General features: G+C 35.7%; 1 protein-coding gene across 1 annotated transcript; it reads left to right on the top strand.

Annotated features, from left to right (window-relative positions):
- Positions 1 to 2,502: 2,502 nt before the first annotated feature.
- Positions 2,503 to 12,929, top strand: LOC117113534 (adenosine receptor A2b-like). The gene is made up of 2 exons (XM_033256894.1): positions 2,503 to 4,958; positions 12,708 to 12,929. The coding sequence occupies exons 1-2, from the start codon at positions 4,020 to 4,022 to the stop codon at positions 12,882 to 12,884; spliced, it is 1,116 nt and encodes a 371-aa protein (XP_033112785.1). The 5' UTR covers positions 2,503 to 4,019; the 3' UTR covers positions 12,885 to 12,929.
- The last annotated feature ends 406 nt before the right edge of the window (positions 12,930 to 13,335 follow it).

Here is a 13,335-nt window from a genome sequence, read left to right as displayed (position 1 = left end):
AGATGTGAATAAGAGACAGAATCTGAACAATGTTACAAGTTTGAGTACCAAACGTCTGGATTCAAGGGTCATAATATTCATTTTCTTACACCTATCTGCATACGAAATGTCTCAATATTTACAACAGACTTTTAGAGCAAATCTTTTGATTGATTTAAGCTGCTTAATATGTTTACAGTATACGGGGGTCAAAAACTTGGTAAGCATATTCTAACCAAGGTCGAACCGTATTTTCTCTATGGTCGAACTAAGGTAGTATGAAGTTTTAAAGCGTCTTAGAGTCGCACTCATTGTAAAATTGCCTGTAAATATATCCAACAAGTTGTTTTGATTTTCTTACAAATAATATTAATAATGATGTGACCAACAAAGATAATTAGAGATGTTTATAATTGTTAACTTCCTCGATATCATTAGCTTCGTTAATTTTAAAGGAGAATTTTGGACGATTAGACGCGATATTAACATGAATTTTGTTTTCTTCGTATTCACTTTTAAATTGTTTTCGGATATCCAACAGCTAACTTTGTTGATGTCATTCTCAAAAGGGGTCTTTAGTGTCAAGTTTTATGTGGCGAGTAAAGCAACATGTCATCAGCAAATAAAGTAAGTTTGGAGTATAGAACGAGGCGTATTAGTGACAGAATCGCTGTAAGAAAGAAAAAGGAGGGCCCAGGAGGGAGCCCTGAGGAACACCAGAGAAAGTTGGAACCCATTCAGAATGACATCCATCAATTACAACACTTTGGAAACGATTATTAAGGTAACTAGTAAGAAGGCCAAATAATGCAGGATTAATTCCGGTTACATATAAATTATTAAAAAGAGATTGGAACGAAGCTTAATCAAAAGCTTTACGGAGATCGAAGAAAATACAACCAGCATCACTGCCCGAGTCAAGTAATCCATGCCATTCATTTGACTAGAGCTGAGACAGTTGATCTACGCAGGGGCAGATTTAGGAGAGGGGGCAGGGGCGGCCCGCCCCCTCCCTTTTTGGAAGATAAAAAAAGGAAAAAAAATGATAGCTCAGAACACCTCAAAAGTTATTTTCGGGCGTCTAGAACACAAAAATTTCGCTGGGGCATTTGTTTTTTTCATAAAATTATTCATTCCCTTCCAGATTGACTCGGTTGGGTCTTCACAAACTCTTTTAAAATAATTATGTTTGGCAAGACGCAGTTCCCGGCCTTAACTACTAAGTTTCTAATTTTACGACACCTGGACCAATGTTCTGGCGTGCCGGTCGACCTCTTGGGCGCGACGGTAGAGATTGTTTCGCTTGCGCATTTGAGTGTGAATTTCTTGAGTAAACCAGGAAAGATTTTTACGAGTAGTAATATATTATGTGGAACACAATCAGAAGTAGTGGCAAGAAAACAATTTCCCCCGTAGAGTCCAAGAGGAATCGCAGTTTGGGACATCAAAAAAATCTGCAGGTAAGCATTCCCAGAGACGCTTTGCATGTTCGATCAGCTTGGTCATATCGCCAAACGCACTTTCAACTGGTTTCCTATCAGCTTTGGGTAGTTTCTAGACTGGGTTTCAGTCCCTAAACTTTGTCTTAATCAGTTAAAATGCTTAGGAATAAATCGATTTTGGCACCAATAGCGTTCCATATTACTTATTTGCATGGCGTTCCATAGTATACTTTTTCTGGAATAATCTAATTCGCATCAAAAAGTTTCTCGACATAAACTGACGCTGGTGGCGCTTTCCGAAATATGCTATTACTATGAAAAATAAATAAATTAGAGACTTGTGGCAAGTCTAGGTAGTTTCATGGAAAATTTACTTTTATAATTGACAAAAAAATACATACCAAGTATTGGTGTTGAAATGGAAATACTGTATAGTCAATGGTTCTTAGCGTCACGTGTTTAAATATAAAGATGCATTAAAATATTCCCAATCAGTTCACAAAAACTGAAGTACATATAAAACGCTGTATACATTTACTGTAATTGCACTAATTTGAATATTCATCATACATCTGTCTACGGTATACGGTAAGCATATTTTTTAAAAGGTTCTCATATCCACACCCTACTTCGGATCGTGACCAAAATTAACACTTCTTCATTAAAACAAGACAAACTATTCTGGAAAGCGTCATTTTGATCCATTGATCCATTTTTTAGATACTTAGGTCTTGGACCTAATGGCCCTCAAATGCACACCCGAATTTGGATCGTCACCAACACTTCATAATATCTTCCTTGTATTTGGGTATATTTATTGTAAAAAAGAACCTCACATACAAAAAAGTCTGTTGCAGCATATGCTGAGTTGAAAGACTGAGTAAAATTACAAAGATATAAAATTAGCAATTAAAAATTTACAAATCATTTTTAAAATTTTGCAATATTAAATATGAAATTTATTAGAGACATTAAAAAGACAGACGAAATCACAAAATACAAAGACGAGAGTTACAAAAGAAGAAATGCAAGACAAATTTAACAATTTAAGTTAAAAGTCAATAAATATATATACTATTGTTTAAGATTTAATTTTGTATATTTTAAAAGTTAAATCTAAGTCAAAATTAAATCTTAAACACTTTAAAAAAAAATAACCGCTCAATCCACAGGAATCATGCACGGCAAGGCGCATCTGTGTCAAATGCTTAGGCCGAAGAAACCACCGTCCCAAGGGTCTAATTACTATAGTGAGTTCAGGATTTTGGTCATAATGGTAAGGGGCTATTTATAAATCGTGTTTTATATTCTTTGTATGGCTTATTTGTGCGTAGTGTCATGGTGTGGCATGCATTATTATTTAGGAACCAGTTATGAAATCTATTAGATTTTGTAGCAAATTTTTTACATAGTGAGACCCTTCGGTCGGCCGGTCTCTCCAGTCCAAGCTGCGAAAGGGCATCACCATAACTAGTGAACTTATCGGCCAGAATGCACCGACAAACCCGAGTTTGGATGCGCTCAATTGCAATGCTTTGTTGTTTAGTTAAGCCAAGCTTGTGACTTGGTTAAACTTTCACGAAAGTTTCATTCAGGTCACTTGATTAGTTATTGAAATGTCTGGTCTTGGACATTTTCCTTTTAATGATTCAAAATTTAAACATTTCTTCATCGAAATATGACAAAATATTCTGGGTAGTGTCATTTAGAGCCATTGATTATTTTTAGAGATATTTAGGTTTGGGACCTTAGGATTTCAATGACCCTCAAATTCACACCTGAATTTGGATCGTCAGCAACACTTTATAATTTCTTCCTTGTAATTTGGTTATTAAGTTTCACAAAAATGTCATTCATATCTGTTAGTTTTTAAAATATCTTGTCTATGATGTTTGCTCTTAAATCCCTTTAAGTGGTCCTCACATCCACACCCTACTCCGGACCGTCACTTTGATTTAATTATTTCTTTATTGGGTTATTTTCAATTAAGCCTGTGAAGTCGTTTTAAAGATATTTCGAACAAAATACAGTCGATTAGCTTTACACATAAAACGTGCACCTTTACCGCTCGAATGAACGAACTACGTGTGTTTGTGTGCTTATACTGGGTTTTGCCGAAGAAATGTAACAAAACACATTGTCATTAATTTCACACCTATACGGGTGAAAACAGTTTGGTTGGGTGCTTTAGAGAGTGTTTTCCACACTATTTATCCCAGGTTAGAGTCCCATGATATCTTTTATTTATTTTTTTTTTCATCATCTTATATTTAATTGTCCGTCCTGAACTTAACATCTTATTACCGGCCAAGCCATTTAGGCATCAGCACTGCACTGATTTTTTTTTTTTTTTCATGGGGAAAATGAGTGCCAAATTTATTCAGATGAGATTTATGATGTGGGCGGAAGTATGCACTCTGAGAGTGCCCTCTAGTTGTATATTCTTCTGTATTGAAGGAAATTAGTATAGTGCTTAGTGATGTCACGTCATCAGACTACTCTATGTACAGTATAATAGCATTTTCTGTTTCAGTTTTCATTATGAGAGTGCGGCTTGCTGGAATGCGGCTTGATTAAGTTCTGTTTTTCGACTGTAAAATGGATTTTACTGTCAGCCGAAACGTCACGACCAATGAAATTAGGGATAATCTAATATTTGTTTTAATTGTTTATGTACCATTAGACTTGGTGATCATTTGTGGAAGCGCATTTGTTCTCATCGTCATTCGCAGAACTCCAAGTTTACAAGGGCCACAGTTTACTTTACTCGCCAGCTTAGCATTTGTTGACCTACTCACTGGGATTATCGCTGTCCCCATCCTTGTGTGGGGGCTTGTCATTCGGGGATCTCTCCACTTACCGAACATTGAAAACTGTCAATTACAATACATCCCCATGGAAATTTTTGTATCGACGTCGTTTCTTCATCTTGTTTTTATTACCATGGACCGATACGTCTCAATAGCTAAATCTTTAAGATATGAACAAATTGTTACTCCGACCCGAGTTAATTGTGCTATCGCTGTCTCCTGGATTATAGCCTGCATGTATAGCGGCATCCAATTTCTCTGGAAAGGCAAACGGACTGAAGCTGTTTTTCTTTGCTACCAGATGAATCCACAAGGTATTACAGTTCAACGTTACGTCGCATTGATCCTGGGTCTTACATGTGTAATCTTAATGGTCATAATGTACTTCAATATTTTCATGGTGGCAAGGAAGCATATGAATACCATATATTCAACATCTCAGAAGACAGGTGGCACACAGACAACTATTCATAAGAAATTTAAAGCGGCTAAGACATGCGCATTGATAGTCTGCGTATTTGTCATTGCCTATTTACCTTTTGCTCTCAGAGGTGTTATCTTCATATTTTTTCAACGTTCTGATATATATTGGTATGATTTGATGTCGGAGGTGTCGTTGTGTATGATTTCGGCAGTCAACCCGTTCATCTACGTGTTCCGTCATAGGCAATTCTCGTCTGCTTTACGTCGTCTCATTGCGAGACTTAGATATACCGCTTACGGTAGGTAAGGAGGTTTCGAAACCTTAAGAAAATGATAAGAAATGAGTTACATCTTCGTTTTTGTTATTTATTCAAGTTTTAACAATAATAAGACTTATAAAGCACACAAATTCACTGCAGTAGTGTTCAAGACGCTACCCAAGGAAGGAACAAAAATTACCGTGAACCTAAAAGCTACAAGAAGAGAAACATAACACCACGCCGTTTACAGGCAATTTGAGGCACAGGGTCGGCCTATCATAACTCACGGGTGCTCAAGTAATGGGGATAACTAACTATAACAAATTCAGCAAGCAAGCAAGGCAAACAAGATAACTAAGAAAAAGCAGCCGACAACAGATTTTTCTTGAGAGCTATTTTGAACAAAGATATGATTTGCACAAAGACAACCAATACAGGAGTAAAAAAATGTAGAAATACTTATTTCGTCTTTATAAAAGCAAGTTATTTTAACAGTTTCAGTAGTTGCAGTACGTTATCGACCTTAATACCATGATCATAGATCCCTCCGTTACAACAAGAGAATTGGAGGTTTTTCATTTCCTTGTTATGCTTCTAAACTTTGGAATACTCTTCCAAATTGTTTTATTTCCTCTGAGTTCCAACTGACCTTTGAGATATCTCAGATCCTAATCTTTTTAAACGTGCGCTCAAGACTTGTTTGTGGTTTGCCTAAGCCTCTTTTTGCTGCTTTTTCCTTTTGTGTTTTTATTGTTGTAATCTGTTTATTTGTCTTGAGGGTATTTCCCGCACGATTAAAATCGTAACGGTACTGGGTTTGGTCTACAGGAGCTCGTGTTTCGTACAGGTCATTACATTCATAGAAAAGCCTTTAATGGTGAAAGCGTACCTGTCATTAGCCATAGTAGCCTAAGTCAATACATAACACCGGCTGTATAAAATTTATTATAAGATTGCAAATTTTAATCTTATTATTGTAGTAGTGATACTTACACGTTTTAGTTATTGTTATTTATTCGTTAACTTTATTATATTTATATTTGAATTTAATGTATTGTTTGAGTATGAATTACTATGTTCATGTTAAATTAATCTATTAAAATTGTATTGTGATGATGCGATTTGTTCGTGCGATGGGGATTGCGCTGCAGCTATTATTGTTTGCTTTATTGTTATTGTAACATTTCATCTCGTGCATGCATGCAGTATATAGGCCTATGCTTTTGTGGGCTCTTGCAACGAGTTTTCGTTTGTTCCGTTGCAAGCCCTGCACACGTTATTTTGGCAATATGCAGTTCGGAAGTCCATGATTAAGTGTATATTAGAATCTATAGTTAATTCAATTTAATGATGTGTGCATTGATACAATAAGTTATAAGCATATTATATCATATATTATAATATGTAGTTAATTCATGTCCACATTGGACTAATGCCGGTATTGAATGCATTGTTAATATTATTGTGCTGTACATTTACATGAGTTGTTAATACTGTATATTATTAATGTTATTCTACATTCCGCTAATGGAGAGTGATTGTTATTACTCATAATCGTTATATTCGTGTTTAGTGATTAATATACCGTTAGCTTGGTGGCCAGTAATAGTCTGAAGTTACAACAGTTTTGGTGGCCAGTAATATTCTGAAGCTACAGAGGTTTTGGTGGCCATTATTAGTCTGTAGTTAACAGAAGTTTGTTGGAGCGTCCAATAGTCTGTAGTTTCAGAAGTGCTGTTGGAGCGTCCAATAGTCGTAGTTTACAGACTGGTACATTAAGCAGACTCTAGCCTGAGGTAAATAAAAGTTATTACACCATTTTAATAGTATGCTATTTAATCATAAATTGTTTCTGATGTTGGTGTGTTGCCAGGTTATATCAGAATTGTTGTTAAATTGTATAAGTTGCCTAATGTTGTTATGCTTGATATACTATATAATTATAACGCATTATATAATTCTTGTTTTGAATGTATATTTTGCAGGGTTTTTCTTATAGTTCGCTTTGGTTTATGTGCAAATAAAACGTTCAATGTCACAGACACCGCTAACGGTTAGCAAGCGCTATCGGTTAGCAAGTGAGCGCGTTTCTATCATCAACCAATCACACGTACGCGTTTACAATTAAAACAATAAGAAATTGCATTCGGTGTAATATAAACGTTAGTAATATAAACATAAAAACATATATAATACGCATACTTTATAAAACAATTTAACATAATGTTAATACTGATAATTAAACAAATTAAATAACATTAATTAAATGAAATATATTTAATGATATAGCATATTATGCTACCAACAACCGTAACAGATAATTTGAAATAAAAGTAGGCAAAATAATAAAAGTAAAAAAAACTGGAACTGACCTCAAAAGTACTGTAAAAGTACAGAAATCATGCTGCCGCTCATTGCTCATTTTGTTTGTTGATGCAGACATTAATATGGTTATACAGAACGTTGAGGAAATAGATGTGATATCCACAAGAGCAACAAGATATCCTGTCTTCCTTCCTCTATTTCTTATGCATCTGTTCACAACCTAGTACCGTATTCAATATAATGAGAATTGAAAGCAATAAGAAATTGCATACCTCATAATAGGAAGAATTTTATAGATTGTTTTAGAGTATGAGCTTATCAGAAATCCTATTCTTACTAAGGTATAACTCAAGAAAACATTAGGCATAATCAATTCAATTCAATCCAATAACATTTATTTGGCAATTAATAATAATAATAATAATAATAATAATAATAATAATAATAATAATTATTATTATTATTATTAGTATTATTATTAGACCTATTAATAATATACAGGCAGTCGAATGGAACGATGTATTCCATGAACATGAAACTTTAAAAATACAAATTACCTATATAATATAAACAAAATTCATTAAGATGTTTACTTACTAGAGAAGGAGCCCAGGGGTGTCAGCGTAGCTGGAAAGTTAACCAATTTTTGTGTGTATAGTAAAGTTCTCTGTGCCTGTCTATGTAGGAGAATGGGCATCTGCCGGTCCCATTGTGGTGGGTGTGGTCAGGAGGGGCATAAAAGGGCCCCAAAAATTGAGCTAGATCAACTTGTGAATTAACCCAATGAAACCTATCAGAATATATTCGGCATAGTTCAAGATATAATGAATGGACAATGCCAGACATTTCCAATGGTGGGGGTGGCTGCCAGACGCAAAAAACCGGTACCCCAAAATTAAGCTAGATCAGCTTGTGAGTTAACCCGATGAAACCTACTGGAAAATGTTGGGCATAGTACCAGGTATCAGGAATGGTCACCGCCAGACATTTTTAATGGTGGGGTATACCTGCCAGACACCCCCAAATACCCCGCCCAAAAAATTGCCCTAGATCAGCTTGTGAGTTAACCCGATAAAACCTACTGGAAAATGTTCGGCATAGTACCAGGTATCAGAAATGGCCACTGCAAGACATTTTTAATGGTGGGGTGTACCTGCCAGACACCCCTTTATATCGACCTAGATCAGCTTGTGAGTTAACCTAATGTAACCTACTGGGAAATGTTTGGCATAGTACCAGGTATCATGAGTGGCCACTGCCAGACATTTTTAGTGGTGGGGTGTACCCGCCAGACACCCCCTTATACCTTGCCCCCCCCCCAAAAAAAAATAACATAGATCAGCTTGTGAGTTAACACGATCAAACGCATTGCAAAAATGGGCATAGCACCAGGTATCACGAATGGCCACTGCCAGACATTTTTGTTAGTGTGGTGTATCTACCACAGACACCCCTATATGCCCCGTCCCTCCCAACCCCAACAAAAAGAAGAAAAATTTATCAAGATTATCTAGTGAGTTTACCTGATGAATGTTACATGACATGACACGTTACATGTAACATGAGTGACCACAATGACAATCAAACATTTGTGGCGAAGTTAACCCGAGGACATATTGTTTAGCATAGTACCAGTGGCCACTGCTGAACATTTATAGTGGTGGGGTTTACCCACCAGACATCTCCTTATTTCCCACTACCAGAATTGACCTAGATTAGGTAATGAGTTAACCTGATGAAACTTACTGTGTAAGATGTTCATTGTAGTCCAAGTTATTATGAATGGCCACCGTCAGACAATTCTGATGGTGGGGTGTATCTGCCAGACACCCCCTTATTCCCCGTCCCAAAAATTGACCTAGATTATCTAGTAAGTTAACGTGATGAAAGTAACTGTGAAATGTTCGGCATTGTGGTGGGCAAAGTGATAGAAAACCTCTAGTAGTTTACGGCCCGACACTGATCACCTGTAAAAAGTAGTATAAAACTGAGCACTGCATGAAGGTTTTTGGAAGCACACTTGAAACATCAAAGGTAGTTTTCGTCCCTCTGTGTTAAATCGAAAATTTACTTTGGTCCTCCAATTGATTTTTATGCCCATCCCTACTCTAAATAATATGAGTGGATTTTAAGGATAGAAGTGTGGGGTTAATAAGGGTGGGTGGAGAGCCATGAAATTAGGTTTAGACTGGATGGAAAACTTCAAGGCTGGGTGACTCCACCTCCTCTCCCACCCCCATAACTACATCCCTGAATTTGCAAAATGTAGGCCTATCATACAATACTATATAATCTTTTATTATTTTTAGTAGTCAATATTACAACAGTTTAACAATGAGATTCCATACAGGATTGAAAGTTTATGAATGCCCAATATTCAGTACGAGTAGATTTCCAGTACAAATAAAAATTGTAATGGAACTGGGTTTAGTTTACAGGAGTTCCTTTTTATCTATTAAGCACTACCAAGTGAGCAAATAAGGCAAGTTTAACATTCCTGTAATAAAGAAGTTTTAGATTTTTCTAAACCAAATTAGGCAAATAGGCAAACTATATACTTACGACATTTAANNNATAATACTTACGACATTTAATTTGAATTTTATATAATTCAACTTGTAATTAAAATTAAACGTGAAGTTACTGTAGTATTCCTTACAGAAAGATTAACAATTCAAGCTTATAATTAATTTCATATAGCCCTAGTGAGTTTTAACTTAGGCAACCATTCCTAAAATGGTACACTTTCTTCATTAAAAGGCTTCTACGGATGAAATAACCTGTTTGAAGCACGAACTCCTAAACCCAGTTACCATTACGATTTTTAATTGTAGAGAAATCTACTCTACTGAATATTGGGCTTTTATAAAATTTAAATCCTGTATAGAATCTCATTTTTAAACTGTTGTAATATTGACTACTAAAAATAATAAAAGATTATATAGTATTACTATAGTACTTGAAGTTTTCCATCCAGTCTGAAGCTAATTTCATGGCTCTCCACCCACCCTTATTAACCCACACTTCCATCCTTACAGTATACAGTAATAGTCTCATATTTAGAGTAGGGGTGGGCATAAAAATCAATCGGAGGGCCAAAGTGAATTTTCGATTTAACACAGAGGGCCGAAACATAGCTTTGATGTTTCAAGTGTGCTTCCAAAAACCATCATGCAGTGCTTTTATGCCATTTGATTCTCAGTTTTAATATTACTTTCTACAGGTGATCAGTGTCGGGCCGTAAAAGACTAGGGGTTTTCTATCACTTTGCCCACCACAATGCCGAACACTTCACAGTTACTTTCATCACGTTAACTAGATAATCTAGTTAAATTAGGGAATAGGGGGGTGTCTGGCAGACACACCCCACCATCAGAATTGTCTGGTGGTGGCCATTCATAATAACTTGGACTACGATGTTGGACTTACCACAGTAAGTTTCATCAGGCTAACCCATTACCTAATCTAGGTCAATTCTGGTGGTGGGGAATAAGGGGGATGTCTGGTGGGTAAACCCCACCACTATAAATGTTCAGCAGTGGCCACTAGTACTATGCTAAACATTTTCCAATATGTTTCATCGGGTAACTCCGCCACAAATGTTTGACTCTCATTGTGGTCACTCATGTCAAATGTAACATTCATCAGGTTAACTCACTAGATAATCTTGATCACTTTTTCCTTTTTTGGGGGGGGGTGTGTGGTATATACGGCGGTGTCTGGTAGATACACCACACTATTAAAAATGTTTGGCAGTGGCCATTCGTGATACCTGGTGCTATGCCCATTTTTTGCAATGCGTTTGATCGTGTTAACTCACAAGCTGATCTATGTTATTTTTTTTTGGTGGGGGGGGGGCAGGGTATAAGGGGGTGTCTGGCGGGTACACACCACCATCAAAAATGTCTGGCAGTGGCCACTCATGATACCTGGTACTATGCCGAACATTTTCCAGTAGGTTTTATCGGGTTAACTCACAAGCTGATCTAGGTCAATTTTCAGGGGTGGGCTATAAGGGGGTGTCTGGCAGGTACACCCCGCCATTAAAAATGTCTGGCGGTGACCATTCCTGATACCTGGTACTATTCTCAACATTTTCCAGTAGGTTTCATCGGGTTAACTCACAAGCTGATTTAGCTTAATTTTGGGGTACCGGTTTTTTGTGTCTGGCAGCCACCCCCACCATTGGAAATGTCTGGCATTGTCCATTCATGATATCTTGAACTATGCCGAATATATTCTGATAGGTTTCATTGGGTTAATTCACAAGTAGATCTAGCTCAATTTTTGGGGCCCTTTTTATACCCCTCCTGACCACACCCACCACAATGGGACCGGCAGATGCCCATTCTCCTACAAAGACAGGCACATAGAACATTACTATATACACAAAAATTGGTTAACTTTCCAGCTATGCTGACACCCCCGGGCTCCTGGTCTATACCTTAAATTGTCATATATGCGGTAAATAAATTCTCATTTAAAAACAATACCGGTATTTAATAATAATAATAATAATAATAATAATAATAATAATAATAATAATAATAATAATAATTTATTTAGCGCCAATTTCAACTATAGAAGTAAAAATCAAAGACGCTTAACATTTAGATGGTAAAAAGGTGCGAAAAACAACAACTGATGGTGATTCAATAATATGTTTGGGCAATGAATTCCAAAGGGATGCAGCAGAAAATGAATATGATCTATAACCAAATGTTTTGGTGGTAATTCGAGGAACAACTAAAAGATTTTCTGAAATACGGAGGCAAGTAGGTGGGACATAAGCATGAATGAGATCAACAAAGTAATGGGTTGTTTGTGAAAAGTGCTTTGAATGTTAATAACAGGATTTTATATTTGATACGAGATTCAATACGAAGCCAATGTAAATGATGGTGATATATGTGAGCGTCTTGAAGTAAGTGTTAGAATACGTGCAGCAGAATTTTAGTGACGTTGAAGGTGATTTATCGCAGTTTTTGGTAATGAGTAGAAAAGTGAGTTGCAATAATCAAGATAGGACGTGACCAATGCATTTATTAATATGGCAGCTGTGTGTTTTGGAATATATTTTCTGATGTTAGCGATATTACGTAGGTGAAAGTTAGTAGTTTCAGTAATGTGACTTATATGGTTATTAAAAGAAAGAAATTCATCAAAGTAAACACCAAGGTTTTTAACAGAATGTGAAGGAAATATAGTGCAAGACTTAAAGGAAAGGGAAGAAATATTAATTTTAGATCGAAAGTGTTTAGTGCAGTAAATTATGAATTCAGTTTTAGTATAATTAAGCCGTAGCATGTTGTGAGAAAGCCAGGATGATATTTTACAAAGACAATCTTCAAGTCGAGCAGTAATTTCATTTGATTCTGAGGGATTAAAATCAATATAAATTTGTAAGTCATCAGCGTATAAATGATATTGTAAATTAAGATTTTTTATTATATCAGTAAGGGGGATAGATAGGCGTACAGGTAAAAAAGAAGGGGACCCAGTGTCAGAAACTTTGTAATAAACTGAAAGACGTTGTAAAAGAATTTGGTGATCGACTGTGTCAAATGCTGATGAAAGATCAAACCTTACAAGGGCAACAGCACGCTTGCAATCAAAAGCACAGACAATGTCATTATGAATCTTAGTAAGTGCAGTTTCGGTATTATGACCTACTTTGTAAGCGGATTGAAATGGATTCAGTATAGGCCTATAAGTTCGAAATTATATAGGTAAGATAAAAATTTTAAAAATTTAAGCAATAGATAGATCAACTCATTTATCATTGTTTTCTTTTTCTTTATTATGCTTTTTATATTATTTTACATATATGTATATATGTGTGCATGTGTGTATATGTATTTATATGTATGTATACATATATATACATATACATATATATATATATATATTTACATATACATATATATATATTTACATATACATATACATATATATATACATATAAATTTAGGAAAAACTCCGAATGCCTTGCAATTATGTAAAAAATTAAAATCCAATTCGGCTTTGTTCAAACGAAGAGTAATCTTTTCATATTTCCTTAATAAAGAAACTGGTAATCTTCTTGAACTGAAATCC

Source organism: Anneissia japonica, unplaced genomic scaffold, assembly GCF_011630105.1.
Source record: "Anneissia japonica isolate Jap-2015-1 unplaced genomic scaffold, ASM1163010v1 scaffold287748_len1686314_cov196, whole genome shotgun sequence".
NCBI lineage: Eukaryota > Metazoa > Echinodermata > Crinoidea > Comatulida > Comatulidae > Anneissia > Anneissia japonica.
The sequence above is the reverse complement of the archived record's forward strand: the minus strand, read 5'-3'. Positions and strand labels throughout refer to the sequence as shown.